Below are 26,663 nucleotides of genomic sequence, written 5' to 3' on the forward strand. Positions count from 1 at the left end.
CAAGATGTCCAGCATGGAGGACAATGAATGGCAAACCACTACACATCGAAACATGCACCTGTGAGCGACACATGGCATGCAGCAGCCAGAGCAGATGAATTCTTTATACCTAAGAATGCACAGCCAGGGAAATAGAGCACCTCTTAGCAGCCATGCTTTGAAATATTACTGAAAAACAAAATGGGAAAAGGTCATCATCTTTGTCTGAGAACATTTGATGTCCAAATGAATATTTTGCATCCAGCATGCACTAAATACTGAGACAAAACTTGCATTAAGCTCAAGAGCATGCTTATGTGAGAAGGAAGGGCAGGTCATTTTGATAATTTTAATATCTGTGTCATGACAATTAATATTGCTCTTCTCTGCCCTGCCCCTCCTGTTTACAGCCCAGCTGTCTTCACCTTTCAACCAAGTGGCTGGTGCAGTTGGATCAGTGAAACCATTTTTACCCTGCATGTCTTCTGAAACAAAAGCCACAAAATATCCCTCAGCAAGGGTTTCTCCCAATATTTCTTTCATTTATTCCTTTTGTGCTTTCTGCCTTCAGGTTTCCTTAAAAATGTAATTCCTATTTCTGTCACAGCATCACCCTTCAGCCTGTCCTGGAGGAACGTGACATCTGCTTCTAGGTGAACCTAAAAAGAATCAAGTCTGATCAGTTAAGCGAAGAAATCCCCAGTTTTCCACCCTCCTCCAGTATAAGAGCTTTTTTTCTCTCTCTCCCTTTTACCACAAGAGGACTCCCTTTCTCAGGTTTCATAAGAAACAGATTTTTAGATTGTTTTAAAATGTCTTTCCCAACTCAGTTAATAAAAAGGAAATTTATATGCACTGGGATTTGTATAATACATTACTCTTCATTCCAGTGCTTTGCTTTCTTCTGAGAACCTAAATTGTATACTTGATGATTTTGTGATCATAGAATTTCCTGGTCACGTACTAAAATTTAAGATATAATACTTTTGTTAATTAGTCTTGTATCAGATACCGTAACTCTGATATATATACATAATACTTGCTCAGGTTTATTTTCTCTTGAAATATAAAATACATGCCAAAATAGTTATTGGCAGTAACATAAAGCAGACCAAAAGTAATCTCCTAGAAAAAGCCACAGAAGCTCTACTGCTCAGTAACTTTCAAATTATGCCCTCTATTTATTATTTTGTAAAAGTTTTAAATTTAAGAACAAAATTTGGAATGCCATCTGATACACTTCTGATGCTTTGATTTTAACATATTTATCCACACTTTGTTCTCCCTTTCAGCAGGTGCTGCAGTAACCTGAGAATATTACCTATCTCCATATATTTGAATCTGGGGTGAGTATTACTGGCTACAGCTGTGGAGGAAAGTGCTATAGGTTCAAGCAGCAGTGGAAGAACCCAGCATGCCCCCATGTCTCTCCACATTATGTGTCAGCTGGCTCCCCAATCCCTCCTGGCTTTTGCACCCAAGTCAGTCACTGAAGAGCCAGGCAGAGACAGTGTGGAGGTGAGACAATCTGTGTGTTTTTCTGCCTCAGGATCCAGGGTCAGTTTGGCCCTTTTTTATTTAGATATAGACATTTAATCTGAGTGCTTAAACAATACTGTATTTTCATTTATCTGAGCAGGTGGGTTTGCTTTCCTGTGCCTCTGTGAATTAACAAAGAATGGTGAAAACAGATGTGCACTTCCTTACCATTTCCAAGGCACCTCTAATCACCCCACAGAGGAGGTTACAGTAGCAAAGTGATGCTCGTTCTGCTGGCAGCTCCTCCACGAAGTCCACTAGTGGGTTTTTGTCCAGGATTAAGGAGAATTCATTTCCTGCAGCACTACTGCAACTCACACTAGGGGTGACCCCAAGGTACGTCTTGAAAGCAACCTGCAAAAGGATGAAACTCTGTTGCCTGAATCTCCTATATACAAACCAGAGGTGAAACTTTAGAATGCAACATCCTGTACACTAGTTTTGCTCCAGGAAAATAGGGGGAAGGGCCAGAGAGGCTAGAAATCAAACTAGATTTGCCTCTTCTGTGTTCAGCTTGAGCCAGCAATGCAAAAACAGAGTTACATGATGCTCCAGGGAAACACAACAGAAGGCTGTCTGTTCTGTCTTTGGTGTTCCTACATTTACAATCCCATACAAAGTGGTTTTACCATTATCATTCGTTTGCTTTTAGTCTGCTTTACGTCATGTTATACTCCCTGGGACCATTAGCCTTTTTATTAGGTCCTTCACTACATTGACACAACTTTTACCATCACAACTCAAGATCTCCTGCAACTGGTGTGTGTTTTTACTCTGATCTCCATCTGCAGTCACAAAAATAACAATAACCCACCAAGAACACGGCTGTCAAGACTGCAAACTTATTTGATTACTTAGAGCACTGCTTGCTTGCTTTCTACTACCGCTGAATGTTACTGTAAATGTGCAACATCTGCTCTGCTGGCGGCGGGGTCCGTTCTGCAGGCAGTGACATGACGGCGTTATCTCGGCAGTGCGTGGGCAGGCGGGCCAGCAGCGGGCTGCTCGTCCTCGGGAGAGCTCTCCCCTGCTGCAAACTGCTGCGAAGATAAACTGTCTTGGTTTTTACCTCCTTAGTGAGTATCAGACATGGATGCTTTCCAAACAATCCTAAAGTTCTTCATCGACCGGAAAACTGCTATAGGTTACAGTTTTATGGCACTGCTGACAATGGGAGGTGAACGTGCGTTTTCTCTTGTTGCTTTCAGATGCCCTTGCAGCGGTGAAAACCTCAGGTACGGTTTGGTATTTCTCTTCTCCCCAGCTCTTGTTTTGCTAGTTATTGGATACTTCTTGAACAACAAGACCTGGAAACTCTTTACAGGCTGCTGGGTGAATCCCAGGAAAATATTCCCGAGAGGGAAAGTCTGCCATTTCTTTTACGTCTTTGGACAAATCACTTTAAATGCCCTGGTCGCCCCAGTGATGTGGCTTTCTGTGGCTTTGCTCAACGGGACTTTTTATGAATGTGCCATGAGTGGCTTGGACACTCCTGCCTACTTAAAGGTTGTTTGCAACAGAAAATCTGAAAAGTGCTTTGGAGAGCTACACATGGTAGCCTGTGGCAAAAGCTCCATGCCTGTTTCAGAGAGTGATGAACTAAGACGAACACTTCAAGCACAGTCCCAGGTAAGAAAAATTATAAATAAAGTGCATTATGCAAACTGTATTGCTGCAGTGATTTATCTGTGAAAGATCTTAATGTCAGATGTTATGTTAAAACCAGTGGTTTCATGTAAACAGTGTTTTGGCAAAGTGTAGCCTTGCAAAATACAATCCATCTTTCAGTTCAGTTTGAGCTGTTGCATACTTCCTGAGGGGCCCCACATACTTCCTGAGGGGCAGTGTCAATAAAACCAGAAAACTTTAAGCTTTCTTCCTGAACGGAGATAGCTCTAAAGAGATAAAAATGACTGAATTGTTTAGGAGGCTGATTTAACAGATGTCATTTCATTAAAGAGGTCTGTTCCAATAAAAAATTCATGCTATACTCTCTTATTTTAAACTATTGTAATGAATGCACATTGTACAATATAGAAGAGTGTGATAACCACATTGAAATCTTAGGTCACTAACAGTAGAAAGATACTGGAAAATAAGATTTCTGACAGACTTGTGACTGCCTACATAATGTGTTTATGTTTGTGTTCCTCATATTCGTGATGCCAGATGTGAACACATTTTTGTCCTGCTTAAAGGAAAGAAGAAATACTAATATAAAGCAAGCAGAACACGCAAAGCTGAGATTTTATTACATTTTACAATGTTTGTGTAATACAGTTCTGCTCACTGCTTTGTAACACAAATAAATTCTGAAACAAAGAAACAAAGCAGTGGACGAAAAAAAAGCCACAGAAAAGGAAAAACACTGTGGAGCCAGGAAGTTTTTGTCAGGCAATTGTATCCATCTGGAACAATTTCCTCCCCAAGAGCCAGTTTTATTTTCAAGTCCTCATGCAAATAGGACTGGAATGCAGACAAAGCCTGCACTGCAGACAAAGCAATTTATTTGGGAGTTTTAGAAGGAAATAATAAATAGTGCTTCAGAATTTAAGTTGTATGCGTAGGAAATAGTGAAAGACCGGTGACTGAGTTTGTAGCATGAGAATACATGACTTCATTTTCCAACCTGCAAGAAAGTGACAATCTGCTAAAAAGAGTAATTTCTCAAACACCCATAGAAATCATCAGTCACTACAAAGTGATTGGGAAAAATAAAAGAAATCTAAACTATTCTTCCCTACCAGTTCCTAACAAGAGTTGTTTGTCAAGCTTCTCTGTTTCACAGCTTTCCTTGAAGAAACTTTCTATATTCCCTCAGCTAAATACAGATTTTTACCAGTGGTTATTTTTTTAACATCAGTGCAAGAGTTCACATGAGAAAGGTTGCAGCTCTCCATTTCATCACCATTAGAGTATGGGAAACAAGTTCCAGTTCATATGGGTCTCTGAAACCTAGAATAATTTTTCCACACTGGAATATTTTCCAGTTTCTAAACAAGTATTACATTTTTTTGCAAATATTACACATTGCAGTAGAGTAGATGAGTAAAACTGTTGGCTAGGCCAGTGGAACAAGGCATGAAAAAATTGTCTTCACATCTCTGCTCTCCTTGGAGGAGAACATCCCAAAATAACAATTTCAAGCACATTTTTCCACTGTCATCCCTTGCTGGGGTTACTCTTTCTTTTAAAATGTTCTTAACAGAATTTTGTCAAACTCTGAATCTCCTACAGAAAAAAAAGCTAAGTGATGGTGCAAAAGTATATTTCAGCAAAAATTAAGTTCTCTGAAAATACAGAAATTGTTTCTAATAAGTGTGTAGATGAATAGGGTTCAATTCCAGTGCTAATGCAGACCTACCAATGCACATAATATTTCTTCTTCATCATGCCCTCCTGGTATTCTCACAGAATTGAGCAAAAAGGTAATTTTTAACTGGTTTTAGCATAAAAATAACTTTCCATTATAAAGGATTGATTCATCAATGTCAAGAAAGGTTCACAATAATAGCATAGATTCCAGTGAATATTCTGCCAAAAAATTGGGGAATATTTCAAATCGGGGAACACTTTAAATTTGAGAGCATCTTCTATATTCCTGTTAGTTAATGCAGTTGTTGCATTTGAGGGGTTTTTTAATTAAAAAGAAGTCAGAAAACAATACATCTAAGTGAGCTCACAATTAAAAACTGATTGATCTGGGACAAAAGGTCACCCTTTTTGGTTTTGTAGTTCATCATTATTTAAAATTGTGTCTTACTACTAATTTTTGTTGGGTAATTTTATTTAACGCTTTCAGGAGATAGAAAACTTTTTACCATCTAGTGACTGATATTTTATTCTCTTTGTGTGACAGAATACGGAGAGCAATTCCAGTACGCTACATGCCAAATGGTTACGGTTTTGCAATAAACTCTCAAAAATATTTCTCTCTAAATTACTCTAAATTCTCTCTAAATTACTCTCTAAATTACTCCTGCTCTCAGGTCTGCTCTCTTTTCTGTATAGCTCTATTCAGCCATTACATTATTTGATAGATCATTTAGGCCTCTCATAGATTTTTCTTCACATACAGTCTTCTAGTTGAAGTCTGATTTGAAATCATCTGTCTCTGAACCTGCCACTGCCATTGCACTGGTCATATCTCTTCAGGGAACTGTTATCCAAGTTCCTTTTGTTATAATATGGCCTAGGGAGGCAGTAAGACTCTAGTATGAGCCAACTCTTCAGGACTGTTTCACCTTACAATGTAAAAATCAACCAGCTTTTGCCTTCCAGAGAAAAAGACACTAAAATGAGCACTTTTGAGAAGTCTCAATCTGATGGATTTCTCCTTCCCTTCAGTCCCCATATGGATGCCCCATTAACATCAGTGTCAGCACCAAATGCAAACTGGAATGAGATGCCTGCAGCAGGGTTCCAAAAGGAGCAGCAGGTCCTCCCTACAAAGTGTGGTCACTTGGTCAGACATTCGTGATTTAAGTAGCATTTTCACTTGTGTCTTTTTAACCTGAAACTCATTTCTTTTGCTTTCCCAGATTTTAGGCTGGTGTGTGATAGTTACCACAGCCCTTCTCTCCCTACTAGCCACTTGCTGTGCCAGCTGCCAGTCAAAAGTCAGTCACCTCCAGAAGATGTTCGGGAGAGTATATGAGGGGACGGAGAAGGAGCAACTGGAGCATATTTTCCAGCTGTATGCCACCAAGCTGAGTGAGCGAAACCTCAAGTGCTTTTTTGAAAACAAGGAACCAGAACCAATTTCCCTGCCAGCTTTTCAGGCATGGGAGGATGCTTCCCAGCTCTACTCTTTCAGCAGCAGCAAACAGCATTATAGCACAATTCACAAGCTAGTTGAAGAAGGTCAGAAAGGAACCAGTGAGGAAAGGGAGACAACCCTGGACTTCGTGGAAAGAAGGGAAATACCATAAATCAATTTTCAGCTTTTTTATATCTTGCTAAACTAGCATACTTCTAGCTGGTTTCACCTCTATTTTTTTTTCCCACAACAGTCTCTTTCTTCTTCATGTTCCCTTCCAGTAATACACTTGCTCCAAAAGAATGGAATGAAATTATTTCCCTACATGAGTGAAAAGGCTGCGGTCCTCCATGTCACCCAGGGTTCATGCTTTACTAATGTCACTGGCTGACAGCAAGAGCTGACAGCAAAAAGAGATGAATAATAACTTATATGAATAATAAAACAAGTGGGTTTTAACAATATCCCATGTAAAAGGTGTTATAGCATTCTCTATGTAAATCAAGAGACTACCATTAAGTAACATCATTTAAAGTGTGTGAATATGATAATAGAAGATGTGTGTGGCTTTCTGACAGCCCACAGAAAGTAAAGGTTTTCCTTCCAAGTCATTTCCAGGCGAATTGCAGGTACAGCCTTGTTTTAAGGCACCAGCAATCCCTCAAGACTTCTCTCTTTGGATATTTTGCCAAACATCTTCTCCATATTATCTTCTCCAGCTGAGAATTTCTGTTTGTATGGGTATCAAGTTCTAGTTTTGAGTGGGTTTCAGGCACTAGGTGCAGCCTGTAGTGCTATGTAATACTGTTTGTACTGGGCCTACAGCTAGTGTGCAACAGAGGGCCTGGAATAAAAATTCCACTTTTCAAGACAAGAAAATATTTTTGCAGAAGGCTGATTTTCATTTTTCTGAATATCTTAGAAAACTTAGTGTCGGGAGCAAGAAGAGCTGGCAGGTGAGGCATCAGTGCCTCTGACAAATGCGTTTCATCCCAGAGCCCTATGCTTTACCTCACCCACTTGGAATTCACCATGTGGCTCTCACACAGGGTATCCATCCAGAGTATTCTCAAACACTGTATAAAAGGAGAAAAAAGTTACTTTCCCTGGGGTGTCTGGGCAGGCTTTTACGCAGCATTTTACTGCCAGTCTCTCCGAGTCTGCAAAGAATCATATTTTTGCTGTGCTTGAGTCAAGCTCTTATCAACAAACCAGGGTACTCTGCCCAGCTGTTCTCATACTAACTGTGCTTCTTTCAGCAGGTAAAAGTACCTACAGGCATATACAGACAATTACTCTTTATGAAATAAAATCCAAGAGCTAATTCCACTGTCTGCTCAGAATTTTTTCTGTATGTTTTGAATAACCTGTGACCTTTCAGACAATGTTTAAACTACTTTTATCCCAGGTGATTCACTTAGCAACAGACTTAGAACATGTCATACACTCAAATGCTGCAGCTGAAAGCACAGATGCAACACTGCCAAAATGAAAGTCACAACAGCAGACATGTCTGACACTATGCCTGGCATATACACTGGGTTCCTCTCCTGGTATAGCATCTACCTACTTCCAGGGTATATGACCCTTCCCGTTTGTCTGGTTTTATCTTTCTTTATGAGAGCTGCTCCAACACCTTCTGTCCATCCCCATTTCACCTCCTCCCTACATGCAAGAGGAGAGGAGACACATCCTGCTGCCTGGGCCAACCTTTCTTTTCCAAAACTGTCTTTCCACCTCCTTCCTCAGTGGTGCCACAGAAAACCAAAGAAAGTAGAGACGCAAAGGGGAGGACATCAAGTAGGTTAATAAGTTGATCAAGGAATATGGGAAACGTGGACTGATGTAAAGATAAGGCCTCCATTGTGATATATTGTGATATAATATCTGGGACACTGAGTCAAAAGCATAGCTGGTAGAGGGAAGGGTGGAAGGACAGAGTGATCCCACTCAAGGCTTTTGGCATACTCTTTTCCTTTGGAAGAATGCTCAAAGCTCTGCACTTGAGAAGTCAGGGCCATATGAAACAGCAGTGCTTCCCAGCCTAATCTTCTACTATGGAGGAACAAAACCAAGGTGCATTCTCCTCTCCTTATCCTTACCCTGCTTCATGTTTGCAGGTAATTCCTATTGAGAGTGTCTCCACCTCCAAGACAGCTGGTGAACAATTCATGCTGCAATGTGTGCCTGGTAGAAGCCCTCACTGATCCTCATTCCCAGGGCTGTGTGACTGTTTTATCTTACAAAAATGCCTATGACCTAATGCAATTTCCACGTGGATGCTGGAATACTTCCATAAAACCAGACAAAAATAAAAGCAAGTTTGACCCTACATTTTCAACTGGAATCTGTTTTTGGCAAATTTAACCCTGTCCTTCAAGTTGCTATAGCAAAAGCTGTTTTCTATCAACATTGTCCCTAAATTCAGCAGCTACCCTGGTAGCTCAGGATGAGACAAAGACTATTGTCAACACTATCCAAAACGAACTGAAGAGAGAGAGAAAAAAAGCCCAATAAACAAAATCAAACAGCAGAATCAACATTTTCTGCTGCAAAACTTAGATTTCTCATTAACTCTTACGTCCATCAAAATATGAGTACACAGGAAACTTCTGCTCAGTTCTCTGTGCTCTGTTCCTCAGTTTACTTATTTCAATTCTCTTAACTCTTCTCCCACTACACATCTGCTGCTCCCTCAAACTAAAGTATTTGTTATAAGAATAAAGACTTTTTGACTGTGCTAAGCCATCATACGTTTTCAGTTGATTCAGCTATACTTGGCATTACAGTATGATGTATCTGTCCTAGTTCTATTGTTTAAAATTTCCTGTGTAAATGAGAACTTGCATACGTAAAAGAAGTAGCTGGTTTGCAATGGAGCACCAAATTAGGGCAAAATCACAAAGCTATAAAGTGAAAATTGTGAAAACGTCTTGTCAGGAAAAATAATTGAAGCACATAGATAAGTAATTCAATGAACAGATATGAATATTTACAAAAAACACAGGCTATGACTGGACATTAATTACTTCAAAACTACCATTTACAGCTTCTCAGAGAGTAAAACAAAGGTCTTTTCAGTCTTTGTGACTCCAAAAGACTGGAAAGAAAAATGAATGTGCTGTTTTAAAAGTCGTATCCATAAATCTGTTTCATTTCTATTTATGAAATGAAAGAAAAAAGAATATTTATTTAAACATGTACACAGGCTTGCCATCGAAATTATGCCCATATAAAGCAAAACCTCTCTTTCGAAAATGATACTAGCAGCTCTATGAAATTATATGTTGTTTAATGTCAAACAAGAAATCTATGCAGTCAGAATTAAATATGTACCACTGACCTTTTCCAAAGTCTCAACCAGCATTCCCTCTCTCTCGAGCAGCAAGAATAAAGTTCATTAACATTTTGATGATGCTCAAACACAGTCTAGAATTACTGTGGAAGTCACTAACTTATCAGTCCCTACTGAGGACTTTTCACTACAAAACATTGTATGCATAAGTAATGACAGAAAGTAAGTAAGTACAGACTGTTAAATAAGTGAAAACCATAATTTCAAATGGCATCATAACAAGATTAATGAAGGACCAGAATTAATCTGCTTAGAAGGGGAAAGCAGCCAAAATAATATTTCTCCTAGCATACTTTTCATTATTAGTGTTTTTCAGTCAGTGTTTGGTAAGGCAAGTTGCTTTACAGCAGCTGATTCCAAACTTTTCTCATAAACTTTTCTTTATTCTTTACAGTACAGCACTTCATTTTTCAGTTTACTGTCTACCACTCAGCACAGCAACCTGTTGTATGCATTTCTCTCTTACCGCTAAGGTCTGAAAAAGAACATTTAAGCACTTTGTAAATTCTGATAGCTTCTGTCAGACTTTCAGACTGGCCAAGGGATCTTGTGTGGCAGCACCTTCCATGACAAGGGGAATCACAGCTCTTGTCCTACAGCTCTGGGCTTGGGGGTGACATGATTGGATTACCCCATCCCTTGTTGTCCCCAGGGACCTCTCTTCAAAGAGCCGCAGAGACATTTTCTGCATTCATGGGGTACTGAGCATCCACAATAAAGCCCATCTCTGCAGTCACTGCTTTTCAGCAACAGATGTATCCTTAGGCACAGCACTGCTTAGTAGAGCAATGGAGGCTGTGAGCCAGCACTAGCTCACTGTGAACCAGAGGGTGTGGTCTGGCTGCTTCCACCTCTGGCTTGCACAAATACCTCCTGGTGCTGGAGAAGGTAACACTAGGATTAGATCTAAAACCAGAAGCTGTATATTTTTTGCATGTTATTTAAATGATGTCAAGGTTCTGTGAAGAGGAATTGAAGTAAAAATTTGACTTTGTAGGATTATAGAGCAAAATTATCACCCTTATCTCAAAAGTATCTACTTATACTCAGACCCAAATTCTGAATCCAGTCTTGGACATTACTTCTTCAGCTGAGCTTTGTTCTTAATACCATCCCTCAATTGGTTTCCATTTTCTCACCCCAGTTTGCCAGTGAGAGCCTACTTTATATGGCCTATTTTATCTTTTCTTTATTCAGTCCCCAGCTGTAACCATGCCAAGTCACAGGACCAACATGAGAAGTCAGTTGGTACCATGAGAACTCAGTGTAGAAGGGCTCTTCTCCAGTCTGGTACAAGGCAGCAGTAAATCCCAGGCTTTGCAGTCTGAACCAGTGGTTGAAGTTTTAAGCCCTCAGACATTGCCTTGGGTGCACCTTTCCTGCATCTTTATTTCTTAATATGGGAAGGTGGCTTTGTAGTCCTCATTTTAAGGTTTTTTTTTTGTTTGCGTTATCTCTTTCCATTTCCTCAGGGAACACCCACAGCCTGACCTTACAGACTTTTCCTGTGTTTTGCAAAAGACTGCTGGATAACAACTATGCTTACAGGACATTTGGCTCTAAGTACTTGAAGTACTTAACTGTCTTTATTTACTTTAACTTTGAACTGGTTCTACTCATCTTCAAACAGATTTATACCTCAGAGGACTTAGTACACCTGAGTATTTATGCACTTTCTTCTGGCTGAGAACCTACTGCTGAGGAGTTAAAGGCATTATGTAAACAGCTGAGTGGTTCTGAACAGAAAAATTTAAGAGTGTATTTGCAGTTACTTACTGGATCACTTTACACATGTTTTGTTGGTATGTGCCTCAGACAAATGTGCTTGAAGAGCATTTAAAAATGTTTTGCCAAAGAAATGTGAAAATGTTTTCCATATCACATTTTGCCTCAGAAATGCTATACTCCTACTACAAAACTCCTTTTTTAGTTTGCTAAAAATAGTCTTTTCAAGAGACTGTGTGTACTTTAAAGTTAGTTCCAATCATTCCAAGTAATCTTTTATTTCTCTCAGTAAGTCTCTTTTGAAGTACAACCTGCAGAGGAATAGTGTCTTTTTCCTTACTTTGATCATTAATTTTGCACCGTATTGTGCTGTTGAATCCCCTGTACTTAAGAATAGTGGTTCAACTGTAATAAGGCATTTGTAAATAGAAACATGAAGAATAAGACCCAGAAAACCAGATATCTCGCATAGACATGAAAATAAAGTACCAATACCACCTAAAGTAGAATGTAAAAGTGAACAAAAATGTGATTTTGCAGCCTGGTATCATTCTTTTAACAAGACAGTGTATTTTAAAACAGCAATTGAAATGCTGCTTGTCTCATGGGTTTCATTCAGCTGCCCTTATTATCTCCAATGGATCCTCTACCCCAGCTCAGCTTTTCCACAGGACAAGCTTTGTTATATATCATCCTGATTTGAGACTCCAAAATAGACTTTACTGAAGTAAGAAATTTAGTCTCAACTCTTTTATGAGCTAATGGGCTCTGGCTGGCTTTTAGCACTGTCACCTGCTTCTCCTTCAAACTTTGGCAGGTCATGGTGTACATGTGTGTTTTGCACATGTGCACCTTATAGCCGTACCAGCAACAGGGAAAAAAAAATTTCTTTCTCCATTTCTGTCACAGTCATCAGCTTCTCTACGATAAGCATCTTGGAATAATAATGTAACTTCTGTCCCTCCATCTGAGTCCGATGCAATGTAGGTATTTCTGACAGAGTTAATGTGAGCAGGACCACACATCATCTGGCAGTATCCACATACACTTTGAAATAAGATACTCCTGTATAACTAGCACATCCTGATGCCTTTGTTCACTACATAGAAAGTCTGCTTCTTCCCAGTTCTGTGGGTTAAACATAATGATCACATAATGAGAATTACCACACGCCGCTGGTAATTCTCAAGCAATCAAAAAGTATGCCAGGCATACTTTTGTCTCCTAAAATGAGCCGATAGAAATAAATCTCCGTTCCATTAACTGATGCCCTGATCTCTCCTCTTAGAATAAATGACCACGTTGTAAATTTCTCTGGCATAAAGTGTGGTTAATTTTTGCCATTGGGAAAGGCCAGGCATACCTCCACTGGCAACACTTCATAGGTGGGAACCCTAGAGGATAGAAGGGATCATTCATCATGACCTGAGCAGGTGTTAGACTGAGCTATCTCAGTATCTATGAACTACCACCTCCTTTACAGTGACTCAGCAGTCTAATGAGGCTAGATGTCTTACGAATTTCTCTTTGAGCGTCCCCAGGAGTTCTGACTTGCCCTCAAAGAAGGTGAAAATACACACTGATTTTATGTTTTTAATTTTATTATTAGATTTGTGGGTAGTCAGGAAAATGTTCCTCTCATTTTTCTTTCTTACAGTTCTTCTTTCCTACCACTGAGATTTTCTTTTTGCAGAAAAGCCTGCGGCTTATTCTTAATATTATTACCATTTTAAAGTTAAAAAAAATCTAAGATAATTACTGAGATGATGAGGAGAGTCAAATGGCAGAACTAAGAATATTGAAGCTTAAGAACTGTATGAGATGGTTAGGGCTTATTTATGCTCCTAGGAAGAGAAAACAGTGAGGGAATATATGATTGGAAGTTTGTTAAAACTGGATCATTTTTTTTTGTTTATTGCATTCTCCAGCAAGTGTAGAAGAAATCAGCTTAAGCTGCGACAAACAAAACAAAACCCCACCTCTTTATTTATTCTAATGGCAAAATGCCTCATCGGCTGCTAGAAATAGAAGAACTTTTATTTCAGCTTAGTAACTGACTTTAAGGTCAGTTTATGTCAGGGGCTGGTAGCCTCTTACAGCTGGCATCCTGTTTTGTGTTATGTGTTATGGAGTTGTAGATAAGGAAAAGGCTGTATTTCATCCAGTGGATGTGACTGTGGAGTGTTTTTTGTTATGACAATCACGATACAGCAGACAATGTAGGCAACTGTTCTGGAGTAAACTGATAGAGGAGGATAAAACTAAGACCACTGAATCTGATGAAGCTAAAGAAAATGTAAATCTTATTTACCTGTGCAATCATGTCTGCAGTTTCAGAATAACTGCGGCATTTTTTAACAGCTGAATGAGCTAAAAAGTCATCAATCAGCCTTACACCAATGCTGTATCCCCTAGAAAGGAAACAAAGAAAGTTAACATTCAAAATTGGGAGCTTCTTACCGTCTCTCTAATGTGTCTCTTGTGCTTTCTCAAAAAAACAGATGCATGTTCCTTATTGGGTGGCTTTGATGATGACAGATTTTGCTGGTCTACATTCTTTTTTCTACCACATTTTGCAACACAGTGGGATTGCTGTTCATGTAGTCATTTAAGGAATCATACTTCTTTAAGCATGATACTCCTGGCAAGGATGATATGAATTGTCTGTACAATTTGTCTATACATTGTCTATATATATATATTTATATATATATACACACTTACATTTACATGTATGAATAAATATTAGATAGTAGATATACAAGTTTAATATATAACTAACATCCACAATATACCTGATTAAACTGCTTTGTCACTAAAAAGAGGATAGGATAAAATAGCACAGAGTTTCCACTATTCTTCTGGGATACCTGGTGTTCTTCTCACACTGTCTCTATAAGGAGAACAAAGCAACTATCCCTTTGGGTCACAGCCTTCACCTCTAGGCTGGTATGGAGTTCAGCAAATCCTGGGCACACTCATTGCAGCATTCAGGTGCCAGGAAAACCCACAGGAAATGGACTCACACCTGATCTCTTTCACTTTCTCCTCTTATCTCTTCACCTCATTTTTCTCTCTTCCTCCACAATTCCCTCTTCATCTGTTTTTCTAACATGTTCTCTCCCTTCATCTAACTAGGAAAAAATCAGGAAAAAATCCAAAAGTTGCTAGTTAACATGGAGTTTCAGTACACCACCATATTCATTTTGTATTTAAAATACTAAAATTAAAAAAAAAAAAGAAATAAAAAAGGATGGAAGAGAATGGATTTTGTTAATAAAACAAATACTCATTCCTAGCTCTTACACATTAGCAAAGGTCAGTAACTTTATAATGTGCAAAACAGCTGTGTTCCCAAGCATTTCCAATAAAAGGAAAGAGATTGACACATATCTTATTAATGAATGCACACTCAACTCAGAAGTGCTTTTAGGGAATTTTTCATTTCCATTTTTTGTGGATGTTGGCAGTCTCTGCCTGTTTGCCAGAGGCCCTACATCCTCAGTGAAGCAGTCTGAACTCAATGCAGTCTCTTACCAGTTTCTGTACCACATCTTTGTCAAGAAGCCAAAAGTAATCTGATGTCTAATGTGATGACCACAAAGTGGTTTTGGCAGCATGAAGATTAAAATTGCAGTAGATCATGCATCTAGAAACAATGAAATATTTATCTATTGCCTAAGTATCAATAACATTGGCAAGTATGTCATGAGCAATTAGCAAGGTATGTATTGGTGATGTACAAGACTACTTAGATACTTTTCAACTTTTATGCCTCAGATTTGCAAAGTCAAATTAATAATAAATTGACAAGCACCTGTTTGGCAACAGCACAGTGAAAAACACCCTTCTCATTATGGACTATATATGTACAGAGAGAGACAAGGATACCATCCTCACCTGTCACAGGTCTGCTAATCTACAAGGTTTCTTTCTGAAACTAGGCTGTTTTCATAATCACAGTAGAAAAGAACAGATGTATTGTTTTAATGAAACCTGTAATTGTATCATCAAGTCCTCCTCAAAACAAAAAGATTTTATAGAATCAGCTATAATAATGAAAACATAGGTAGCAAAATCTGTCTCCACAGATTCTTCCAGAAGTCTGTGCACTCTTCAAATGTATGATTTTCATCACAGCTGAATGAGAGATGACTATAAAATAAATATCTGAGGGATGTTGTCCCTCCCAAGTTTGTGAATAAATTACTTTTCTTTTTTCCAAACAATGATTTTTTAACTCACTCTCATGGATAGTTATTGGACTATAGCTCATTTGCAAACTTGCAGGTTAATAGTAAAGTGATCAGTTATTCTGTTCACTGTGATTGCTGTAAATCCATTTTGCATGTCCATTTTGGCTGAAAACATAAGCCTTACTGTTCTGCCAAAGATCTTAGTATATCTTGTTAACGAGCTCAAAAATTGTTTCTTCCTGATTTTCCATGATATCATTATTTTTATGGCAGTAATGCCCAGGAATCTCAGTCAGGATGACAGGATCTTGTAATCACAGGATCTTCATTTTCCAAAGAGATTATCCACTTAAAAGTCCATTCTCATTGACTTTTTATGCTATCTCACTCATTGCTATATGGCCTCTTAAAGGTGAGAGGCCCATCTGCTCTTATCCCTATGAGGGGGGAAGCTGAAATGAAATACAGGGATATAGGAGATGAAATTCAGAAGTTTATATTGTTAATTAGCATAACAAAAAGATCAACAAGGAACAAGTGTAAGCTATGAAAACGATCCTGACACCACTCTTCAGAGAATTCAAAAGCTAATTGTCGATCTTAATTCACAAATTAGTATTATTTCTGTTGACAGAATATCAGACTGCATCCCTGTCATCTCTGTAATCCCAGACAGAATGCCGGAACTCGTAAGATAACCAACAGAAAGCTGAGAGGTAACATATAGCTGGACAAACAGCATTATAGATAAAGCTGAACATTTCAAGCAGTACTTACATTCTATCTAAACAGGTGTTGACGTCTTCATCATTTTCATAGTCCTTGCACAGCTGGGCTACCAAAGCCCCATATGTGAGTACAAAAAGTTCTCTGCTCTGCCAGGAAATCAAAAGTGAAGCAAACTAGAATTAAACTTTTCCAAGTTTTTTAACTGCTACTGGATTAACAGCAAGGAAGAATAACATTTGCATTAATAAAGAAACTATTGTCTTATGGATGCATTATTGCTGAAATCCACAATTCATGTGTGACAGAACCTGAATTGATTGTCACTTGAGTCTGTAAAAGGATTTTGCTTGTCAGAAATACCATTTCTTGGGATACTTGCAGTCACTTTCATCAAGTGCATTTTTGCATCCTATAACTTCATGTGTGTATGCTGGATTGATAAATGTTGTCAAATGCCATCAAAGAATAATGACAAACATTTAGTTGTAGGAAGAATAATAGAGGCAGTGAGCTATTAATTCTTTTGCAATAGGTACAATAGTTTACAAAGGTAGGGTTGATCTGATTCAATTCATCAGCTGATTTCTCCAAAAAAACTAAAAGGTAGATAAAAACTTTAACGCAGAATAGTGGAAAAATACTATAATTCAACACCAGTGTAACAAATAATGACAAGATGAAGGGGATGGGTGAGGATTACAGCTGCTTGCCCAAGGAGCATGGAGAGCAACTGAACATGTCAAAGGCCTAACTTTGCAGAGATTCTGTCACAAGTGCTAGACTGGGATCTTCAGCTGTGGAGAAATTAATTAAAGGAAGTATTCTAGCCCTGTGGCATATGATTAGACTAGAGGCACTTTTTGTTTACAGCCTGTGGAAAAATTAGTGAATAACAATGAAAACAACAGAACAAATCACATGAAGAAAGGAAGAACAGCTTGGTGGAAAGACCTGTTCCTGCTCTCCTTGCATCAAAAGCTTGGAGTTTAATATGCAGCCATTTCCTAAATTCACCTTAGTGATAACTTCTGTTTATAATAACATTGGACACTGGGCCAAATTCTCATTAACGAGTTTTTAATGGAGTAAATGGATGCCATACAAGTTCTGTATTGTTGTCTTATTATCGTTCAGCAAAAAGTCTGTGTTGTAATAAGAACAATACTTTAGAGAAACCCAAATTATATCAACATAATTGTATTTATCATCCACTCTTGCAATCCATTGGAATAGTTTTTGCCCATAAACTTACATACATGAACCTAAATTATCTTATATTCTTCTGTTTCTTTGTCAGTGGAGACCTCTGTCCCCTTTTCAGAAATTACCACAACATTGCTGTAAAGCCTTCTGGACCTTCTTCACTGCCTGAACTCCTGTCAGAAATTGCCATTCACCATACAGAGAGCCCTAAGGCTCTAAGTTCCTGAAGAAAGATTTGTGTGGAATTGAACCACTCAAGCACTAACAGAGAGATTCTCTCTGTGTTTCATTTACAACTGTCTAACCAAGGAGGCAAATAAACTTACCTGGCATTCCTACCTTTGACCATAAATTGCCCAAAGCACTTAAACTTCTGTTTCTGAACAGATCGCAACCTCAGAAAATTTGTGCCCCTCTTTCCTAAGCCTGCTCAGAATCTCAGCAGTAGGGATAGTAGCCAGCTGCCTGGATTCCAGGATAGGAATGCTGCCAGCCCCTCTGCTCTTGTACTGACAGACTCATCCCCATCCTTTCACTACTTTCAGACTGTTCAGAAATATGACTACATAATATACATCAATACAGTAATAGCTTATTCTTACTCCATGCACAATTTTAATCACACATTACAAAAATGTCTTACTATTTTGTGGTTCTCCGGCTTTCTTCCTGGTGACCGAGACATGTTGCTTATGTAATTCCTGATGTATTCAATTGTCAGTTTATGTCTGCTCTTCCTCAAGCAGCATAGTTTTCTCTCAATCACTGTATTTCCTCTTTCTCTTCTCTAAAGTTTTCTCCTCTCTGCTCTTCTGCCTTTTGCATGAGATGTGTTTGCTGCAGTCTGTAATGCTATTGATGCTCCTCCTATCCTCTATGTGTACTGAGCCCTTTGGGAGGAATTTGACCAGCAACAGATCTGCCTCTGTCCACAACATAAATAAACACTTCATCCATGAGAATGATACACAGTAAACATCCATGAGAAGTCAAATTAGGCAGCCCCAAGACATTCACAGGTTTTTAGAGACAATAAATTAATTCTGTTGTTTCTATCAGACTTTGGTGTTTGAAGAGCTAACAAAAGCTTCCTTTCTGAAGAATAAACACACAATTGCAAGACACTGCTGCAGAAGGTAATTAAAAATTGATCATTTTCAACTTAAAGGAGCTATAGTCTCATGTCAGCTCTGACTGCTTTAGTCTGGTGAGTTGATGTCTGCCTAAGCAGGGGCAGTGTGTGTTATAAGGCACTGCTACCACCATGATTCTGCAAAGCTGGCAGGACAGATATAGAGAACTTCCAGCTTCCCAGAGTAATGAACTGTGTACCTGCTTCAACTACCAGCTTGTGCAAATGGCACTTTCATTAACAACGTTCCTTGGGGGTGTTCTATCATTCTTAGCCTGTTATAGCCCCTATTTGTAGATATCCTTGTTATGAACATCCAGGTTTATTTTGCCTGTTTTCCTCTGTAGTAAATTTGGCCTATATGGTTAGCTTAGATTTGCAATAAAGTTCAACTATTGTCACAGGTGAATTTAGAAATTAATCAGATAGCTGTCATTCCTTATAGGACTTACTTGCACATGTAGTCCCACTGAGCCCTCTCAGGAAAGGAAGAAATAATATACGGCCTCGTCTGAATGTCATGCTGTTACTAAATTTATATTAATTAATAGATTCAATGGTAGAGTAAAACTACATATATTTACTACTCCAGATACACGGAAAGCATTCAGATGTGATTTTTTTTTTTTTTTTCAGGTGCTTTTCTGGCCCTGTAAAATCCTATTCCATTTTATAGGTGAAACTATTGTAGGTACTTCCCACATCTAAATTTAAATAAATTTTAAAAGCCAGACATTGCAATTATCTAGATAGTTACTTGCATTTCTAAATTGAGTCTGAGATGGGTTGGTTTCTCCGATTGTCTCCAGCTGGCAAAAAGCATCAAATATGTCTCACATTGCAAGTCATCCCATATTCCACAAGAAAGTGTACTGCACTGCATTTTAAAAAAAGCAACTGTAAAAGATTATCATTGCCATCATTTAACTTCAGTGAGGCCATTGAAAAGTACTTAAGGCTACCCATAAATGACCGCCATTTTATTTATATGGTTCTGAATACGTGGATGAATTACCTCAGCCTGCATTATTAATACTATAATAATGAAGGAACACTGTGGACCAGACAGTGCAATGTATCATAAGGACACGTCATTATTCTTTGAAAATACATACGTGCACACATGTAAATTCCCACACAGGTTCTTATACTCAAATCCCAGCTTGGCTGCTGCTTTGTCAAGGTTTCTGAACAAAGCAATGCTGTTGCTGCCTCCTTGCCTGCAGAAGCATTTTCAGTGTGACCTGCTGAAATTTCTTTGGTTATAGGTTACACCTCTCAGGAACTGTTTTCAAGAGGATGTTTTGGGATTTTAGTGCCTACTTTCTGCTGAAACTCTCCGCAGGCACCAGAAATGTCATATAAATTTGCCTATAAAGCACAGGTAAATTCTGAAGCAAAATACGTAAGCTAAACAAAAAAAAATCATTAACTGTTTTCTATTCTTCCCTTAACTTAAAGCTTATTATTTTTCTCATCAGTGCTTATCCTAATCAAAGGGAGAGGACCTTCTTCCTTAACCAAACCGAAGAGACCATGAAAACGACTTGGCAGCCTGAATCCCACCTGTGAACTGGCAGAACATACGACATGGACAGTGCTCCCCTCAGCTCCCACAGGAGATCTGTCAGGCAGGCACTTTCACAGCATGCTTTCTAACATGCACAGGCAGGCTTGACATCCATGCAAAAGAGAACTCAAAATGCACCTAGAGGGGCCACAGAACATCAGCCTTTAGGCTGCTAATTTAGCAATGAAAACACATGAACAGGACCAAAGAGACCAGGGTTCAGTCTCCTCCTCCTCCAAACTTCACAGGAAGCAACCTTCAGACGGAAAATAGAAGAACACTTCACTTTCTCCCTACGTTTTCCTGGCCAGTAGATAACAAAATCCTAATCTTTTTCTGATCCAATAAGTATCAAATTCCTCTCTGTGGGGAAACTAAGTGCAACTGGTAGAACAGGAAAGCTGGAAAACACAGCTTCTTTGCACCACAGTCACATCACATTACTAATAATAACTGAGATTTTGGAAGAAAGAGATAAGTGAGTTTTTAGTAGATCGGGTGGAGAAGGGGGCTGAAATCAATCTCTACCTTCTGCCATGGTTGCTTTATTTCAATAAAAAGAAAACAAGAGAATAAAACTTGTTTGCTGTGTATGGGAGGATAGGAAGGTGTAATATGTCTTCCAGTAACCATGTTTAAAACAAAAAAGACAAACCATTTGCAGTTCTTAAAAAAAAAAAATCAATTTTTCTCATAAGTGAGATTACTGGCAGTGAGTTCAAGCTGACAGGGTCCTGCAATATGACAAGCAAAACCATGGCTAAGGTTTACTCATGCATCCTATTTGCTTCGGATGTCAGATATACGCATCTCTTTGCCTCAGAGGCCAGCTGGCTGGCACCTCAGGTAGTGCTGTTTCAGATTGCATTCAGTCCTAACTCTTCCCGGGAATCAAATGAAGAGCCTAAATGTCTACCCCAGGACTCTGGTTTCCTCTGCAAAGGCAAGTACTTAAAAGTCTGATGTGCCGCCCAAGCTCTTAATTGGATCCAACCCTATAATTTCTTCCATAATAGGATGACCCAGCAGGATCACTTACAGCAGAGCATGAAAGCAAGTGCCAAAGAAGTGAAAATGCAGAAGTGCAAAGTTGTAGTATTGATTGTTTAAATTACCTCATTCAACAGCCTTAGGCTGACTATGAATATTTCAGTATTGTACACCACTTCAGCTTCACATCTAATGTGTTTCTGGAGTAAACAAGTGATGCTTGGGAAAGCCTTCCTTCTTTATAAATGAAATAAGACAAGGGTTCCCAAAGAAAACTCAGAAGCAGTCAATCAGAGATTTTAAAGCAAACTGAGGCATAATGGAAGACTCGTTAAACATATCTTCAAAATAATTCTGTAATAGCCTAATGAGTTTATTTCACTGATTTTTTTTTTCAAAATACAATGCCACTAGTACAAAAAAGTAGTTGAAAATCTTGTCATACTGAAAGAAAATTAAGGTTCAAAATGGCAATGTTTACACAGCACTGGGATTTTGTTGTGCTACTGTGCTGTCCAAACACCTAAACACTTAACAACAAGCTCCAGAAAAGCTGTGGCAAAGTGCTGCTGGATGTTTCAGTATGTTTCTCTATTGCTTTTAATTCTGTGTAATGGTGTCACATTGTCTGAGAACTGGTAAAGGCCTCTTTCACAGATGGTGAGTGGCAATGACACAAGCAGGTGTCTGCCCTAGCAGAGAACTGGAGGAAAAAGGTCTTGCCTAGAGAACCAGCAAGGCACGTATAACATGACATCCATATGTATAACAGCTGAGAGAGTGTCTCTGCCATCCAAGCAGATACCATGGCTGCTAAAACTGCTGTTTGAGATAAAACCTATTATTAGCAACCCTCTATGTAAGGGGAGGGAAGAGGCTGTGCAGACAGACACTATTATATCATACAATCAAGTCCGCACATGCTGGAGACAGAGATCTGTAATTTTCCCCATAGACTTTCTGGATGAATTTCGTTTTCTGTTCTTGGTAAAAATCTTTATATTACAGACAGTTGACTTCTCAGTACTTAAACAGAAGTATTTGCATAGTCAGATCAGTCTAGGTTATGCCATGTATAGAACTACTGGATAGCATGACCATAGAAAAAGTGCAAGCCAGAGGAAATCATACAGAGTAAACTGTTCTAAATTTTTCAGGCCTCTGCTTAAGGCTTGATTTGTGACCAATGCCCAGAGTCCAGACTATATATCTGAATATCCAGAAACCAGTTCTGGAAATGCTTAATTGAAAAATTTCTATCTCTCTCAGCCCACAGAATGGGACTGACCATACTTACAAAAAATCTTAAAACTTGTAATCACAAGTATACTATATAAATGCCAGCTGGTTTGACACTGTGTGAAGTGAATAGCAGATTATACATTACCAAAAAAAAAAGTCAAAACCAAAAAACCCACCTTTCCAAAGGAAACCAACACTGTCAGGAAAAGATATATGCCAGCTTCTTGCCACCTACAGGTGAAACACTAAAATCCTTGTAGTTCAGCAGATAACTACGTCTCAGACTCCAGTTTGGAGAGCAAATTGCCCCAGAACTGACATTAAATACAAACAGCACAGGGATTTCAAATGTTGTGCCACTTATGGAATATTTTATGGGTTTCTTTTGAAGTGGAAGCATTTTAAATACTTCATTTTTTTAATAATCAGTCCAGTTGCCAAGTCTTTCTTTGTTTGTTCTTTTAGGGAGAACAGCTGAAAGATCTCCTTTTTTCCTATTTCTTTTGTGTCCTAGTCTCATGCCATGTTGCTGCTAATTACTGTTGATTAGCAAACAGCTTGGCAATTAATCCTGGCAAGTTAGTCATCAGTTTGATAGCACTGCACGTCATCCAAAAGGTAGGGGGAATTTATTGTTAGTTTCAGACAATTAGCAAGGGGCTGGCAGAGCTCACAACTGCCTAAAAGCTCAGTGTTCCAGAACTGCTGAGACAAATTACTGAATCAATTAAGTCACATCAGTGGATGTCTGCAAGCATATTTAAAGCTAGCAAACAAGCTACTGAGAATTAGGGGGAGGAGAAAGACTAGCAGGAGGTTTTTTTGGTGTTGTGTTTGGTGGTGTTTTTCTTAAGCTGTTGGAGTTTGTTCTGTTCTGCCATTAACATTAGTTAAATATAGCTAAAAGCCGGTGTTGACTTAAAGCAAAAAAATCTGGTAAAGAGTAAGAACTAAAATGACTTTCCTTCCAAAGTGGTTAACTTTTCTGAAAGGCAAAGAAGTTGTTATTGCTAATGCTATAATTGCAATACTGACAATTGGTGGGCAGCAGCTTTTCTCTTTTTTCACATTCAGCTGTCCCTGTCATGTTGGACAGAACCTTATTTATGGGCTGGCTTTCCTAGGAGTTCCTGCACTGATCCTTCTGATTGTTGGCTATGCCCTGAATAACCAGACTTGGAGGCTGGTTACAGGCAAAAGATCTCATTTTGAGAAGGTGACTAACCGGTTACTGAAATGCAAATTGATCTGCTTTGTTCTGTGTAGCATCACTGGGAGAGCACTGGTTGCTCCAGTAACATGGCTGGCAGTCACCCTGATAAATGGCTCATATTATGTCTGTGCTGTGAGTGAGTATGTCCCCACATATTATTATGGAGCTAATCCTAATGTTACTGCTAGTGAACACAGAAGGATACTGGCTACATTTCCATGCAGTCAGTTAGTTCCACCAGAGATGACTCGGGCAAGAGATGAAGTGATTCTCCTACTCCGATACCAGTCACAAGTGAGTAACTCATGTTGTTTCTGTTGCCTCTGAAACTAATGATGAGAGCTAGAGTTAATTCAGCAGGCAAAGTGTTAGGATAGAACAAGATCAGGGTCTTGTGTCCTGAGTGCAAAATCTCTGTGTGTTTTGAAGCCTGCTTTTTTTCTTCTAAGTGGAACTGAATTTTAGGTATATAAATTACTATGTCTCGTTGTCCCACTTGTTACCTGCTATGAGAGGATATATTCTTCCCTGTGTAGTATCCTGAAAAGTATTATCAAGTAAAACAAATGAAAGTCAAAGAACCAGGGAGGGTATGAAGTTTCTTCATTAAAGCATAAGAAATGTGTGGCTAAGGGGTCCAGGCTATGGGAGTTCCATGGGAACCAAGATCAGATTCGATTCTAAAAGTTTACGTACTGGGTAAATAATGGGGTGAACATTAAGTTGACACTTCAGAGAAAACTGGTTTTAAATAGGCCATAAGCTAATACAGTCTAGAAGTTATGTGGCTTCTTTTCTAACAACAACAGCTGTTAGAGCAATATACTTAAAGTTATATAACAGAACTTTCTTAAACTTGACAAGAACAAGTGACTTTACTACACAGCTGCCTCCAGTAGGCATAGACTGCGTTTGGCGGCAACAGACTTTTTCCAAGTTTATACCTTGTTAACATTATTATTTAGGAAAAGCAAGTAAAGATCACATGGATTTTCTGGTGTTCAGAAGTTACCACTGTATTTTCAGCTGTAACAGTTCTTTACTTTTTCTTTGTAAGGTGGCTGGCTGGCTTCTGATTGCTGTGGTAGTCATCACTGTCTTCCTGTCTTACTGCCTGGCAAGCTGTTTCTCCCCGCTCAGCTTTCTGCATCTCAGATACTGGAGCAGCTATGTCCACAATGAGCAGGAGCTCTTTGATGAGGCAACAGAGCAGCACTCCAGGCTCTACGCCATGCAGCATGTAAGGAAGTTTTTTGGCTTTGTCCCAGGAAGTGAAAATGTAAAGGAAATTCGCATCCCATCTCTCAGAGAGTGGCAAGCCATTTCTGGACTGGCCTTTCTAAAACAAGTGGATGAGGAGCACTATGACTATAGTCTCCTCCATGACTGGGCACTCAAGGAACGTGCAAATGGAAAATACTTGAAGACTGATGAAGACCCTTTGATCAAAACACAGCTCTGAGGATCCAAGCCACCACACCACCTTGCAGAAATGCAGGACCCTGTCTAGCTCTGTATAAGACCTGAGCTGCTCTGGAACTTTCCAATGCATTATTACATTGATATATAAAGTATGTGAGCAAGTACATCTTGTTAATGTAGTCCTTTAGCACACACTTACAGATGCCTTTACTGACGGCACCTGACTCCTATGGGATGTGATCTATGTCTAGGTTAGGGTGGGCTGTTTCAAGCTGCAGCTCTCTGCTTTCTAATAGTTATGCTAAAAGGATAAATATGTACTGGGAAAGTTATTTGCAGATATTTTTTAAAAATTGTTTTCTTCCCATTAAAAAGATTTTTAATAGCTAAACTTTGACTGGATCCTCTGAGTTAGCACATTCTGTATAGAGCAAAAGCAGCAATTCAGCTTTTTTCTTAGTGAGCCCTAGTAGAAATTATTTGTCTCCTCTTACACTTTTTTTTTTTGTATTGTATGAATAAAGTACACTGAGCTAACTAACTACAAGCTAAGTCTGTGGCTATAGGAGCACAGAAGAAACATAGGGGAAATCTTATTGTCAAAGGCTGAGTCTAGATACAATGATGAGAGAACTTTCAATTCTGGTAGGGAGAGAAAATTCCCACTGAGGCAGAGGATGGAGGTGTCTAACATGGAGCAACTGTATGAGCAAACACTTGACACTTGGTAAACTGAGTTGAAAGGTGTTCTGGCTGAAAGCAATAGCAAGATCAGTCTCATTTTTAGAAACACTTCAAAATCTCTCAGGTGTTTATGGCTTGCCCACTGTACAAATAGCAAATCAGGATAGGAAAAAAAATCTCCCTTTGTGCAGTAAGGTTTGCTTTGCTTGCAAAGATCTTGTAATTTAGACATACCACTGGGTCCATGAATGTTATTGTGATTAAAAACTACTGAATTTACTGAAAGAAGGATTAATGATGTTTTTGTGTTTATTCAGTGTGGTATGATGTGATGTTACTCATCTCCTCTCTTAACTGCTTGTGCAAATGTTTCTAACTCTAAAAGAGGTTGGGGGAAATGCATACCATAATTTTTCTTAATGCTTCCTGTATTGCCTTGTAATGTACATATACACGTTGTATGCTCCAAAGCTATATGCTAAACTATGGGATGCTATCTGTTATTAATAAATGACCCCTGGTGGTTGAGGAGGAGAAATATAATTATTTGGTATGTTTTACTAGAAAATGTAAGAGCCAGAAGTAAGTTAAATTGCAGATCTTGGTAAATATGCATGGTCTTGGAGATTTAAACTTCTTAACAAAAGCAAGCATTTTAGCAAATGCAAACAATGTATTTGTTGAATAACTGGAAACTAGGCATGTTTTACATCACTTTACATCATTCATTTGAACCCTCAGCTTTTGCATAGGTAGTGGGTTGACCCTGACTGGACAACAGCTGCCCACCAAAGCTCCTCTGTCACTCCCCTCCTCAGCTGGATAGGGGAGAGAGAATATAAAGAAATTCTCATGGTTTGTGATAAGGACAGGGAGAGGTCACTCATCGTTTACTGTCACAGGCAAAATACATTCCACTTGGAGA

At 38.8% G+C, this 26,663-nt stretch overlaps 2 protein-coding genes across 7 annotated transcripts; one reads left to right on the forward strand and one right to left on the reverse strand.

Moving 5' to 3' along the window:
- Window positions 1-500: 500 nt before the first annotated feature.
- On the reverse strand, window positions 501-18,344 carry TRAPPC3L (trafficking protein particle complex 3 like). Its single transcript, XM_027634048.1, has 5 exons — window positions 18,129-18,344; window positions 16,331-16,428; window positions 13,669-13,768; window positions 1,687-1,872; window positions 501-638 (listed from the first exon to the last, which is right to left on the reverse strand). Exons 1-5 carry the CDS (start codon window positions 18,168-18,170, stop codon window positions 519-521), a joined length of 546 nt encoding a protein of 181 aa, XP_027489849.1. The 5' UTR covers window positions 18,171-18,344; the 3' UTR covers window positions 501-518.
- LOC113942882 (calcium homeostasis modulator protein 5-like) lies at window positions 2,500-26,155 on the forward strand. 6 transcript variants are annotated; one of them, XR_003526091.1, is made up of 3 exons: window positions 2,500-2,594; window positions 2,727-2,753; window positions 6,060-6,169. XR_003526091.1 is itself a non-coding variant. In XM_027634046.1 (3 exons), the coding sequence occupies exons 2-3, from the start codon at window positions 2,944-2,946 to the stop codon at window positions 6,447-6,449; spliced, it is 594 nt and encodes a 197-aa protein (XP_027489847.1). In that variant the 5' UTR covers window positions 2,500-2,594; window positions 2,727-2,943; the 3' UTR covers window positions 6,450-8,771. The 6 variants fall into 6 exon arrangements, 4 of the variants coding, with proteins under 4 accessions (XP_027489847.1, XP_027489845.1, XP_027489846.1 ...); XM_027634046.1 differs by having other exon boundaries at window positions 2,727-3,147; window positions 6,060-8,771; XM_027634044.1 differs by lacking the exon at window positions 6,060-6,169 and adding an exon at window positions 24,690-26,140 and having other exon boundaries at window positions 2,507-3,147.
- The last annotated feature ends 508 nt before the right edge of the window (window positions 26,156-26,663 follow it).

The sequence above is a fragment of the Corapipo altera genome, unplaced genomic scaffold, assembly GCF_003945725.1.
Source record: "Corapipo altera isolate COAL_440 unplaced genomic scaffold, ASM394572v1 2b, whole genome shotgun sequence".
NCBI lineage: Eukaryota > Metazoa > Chordata > Aves > Passeriformes > Pipridae > Corapipo > Corapipo altera.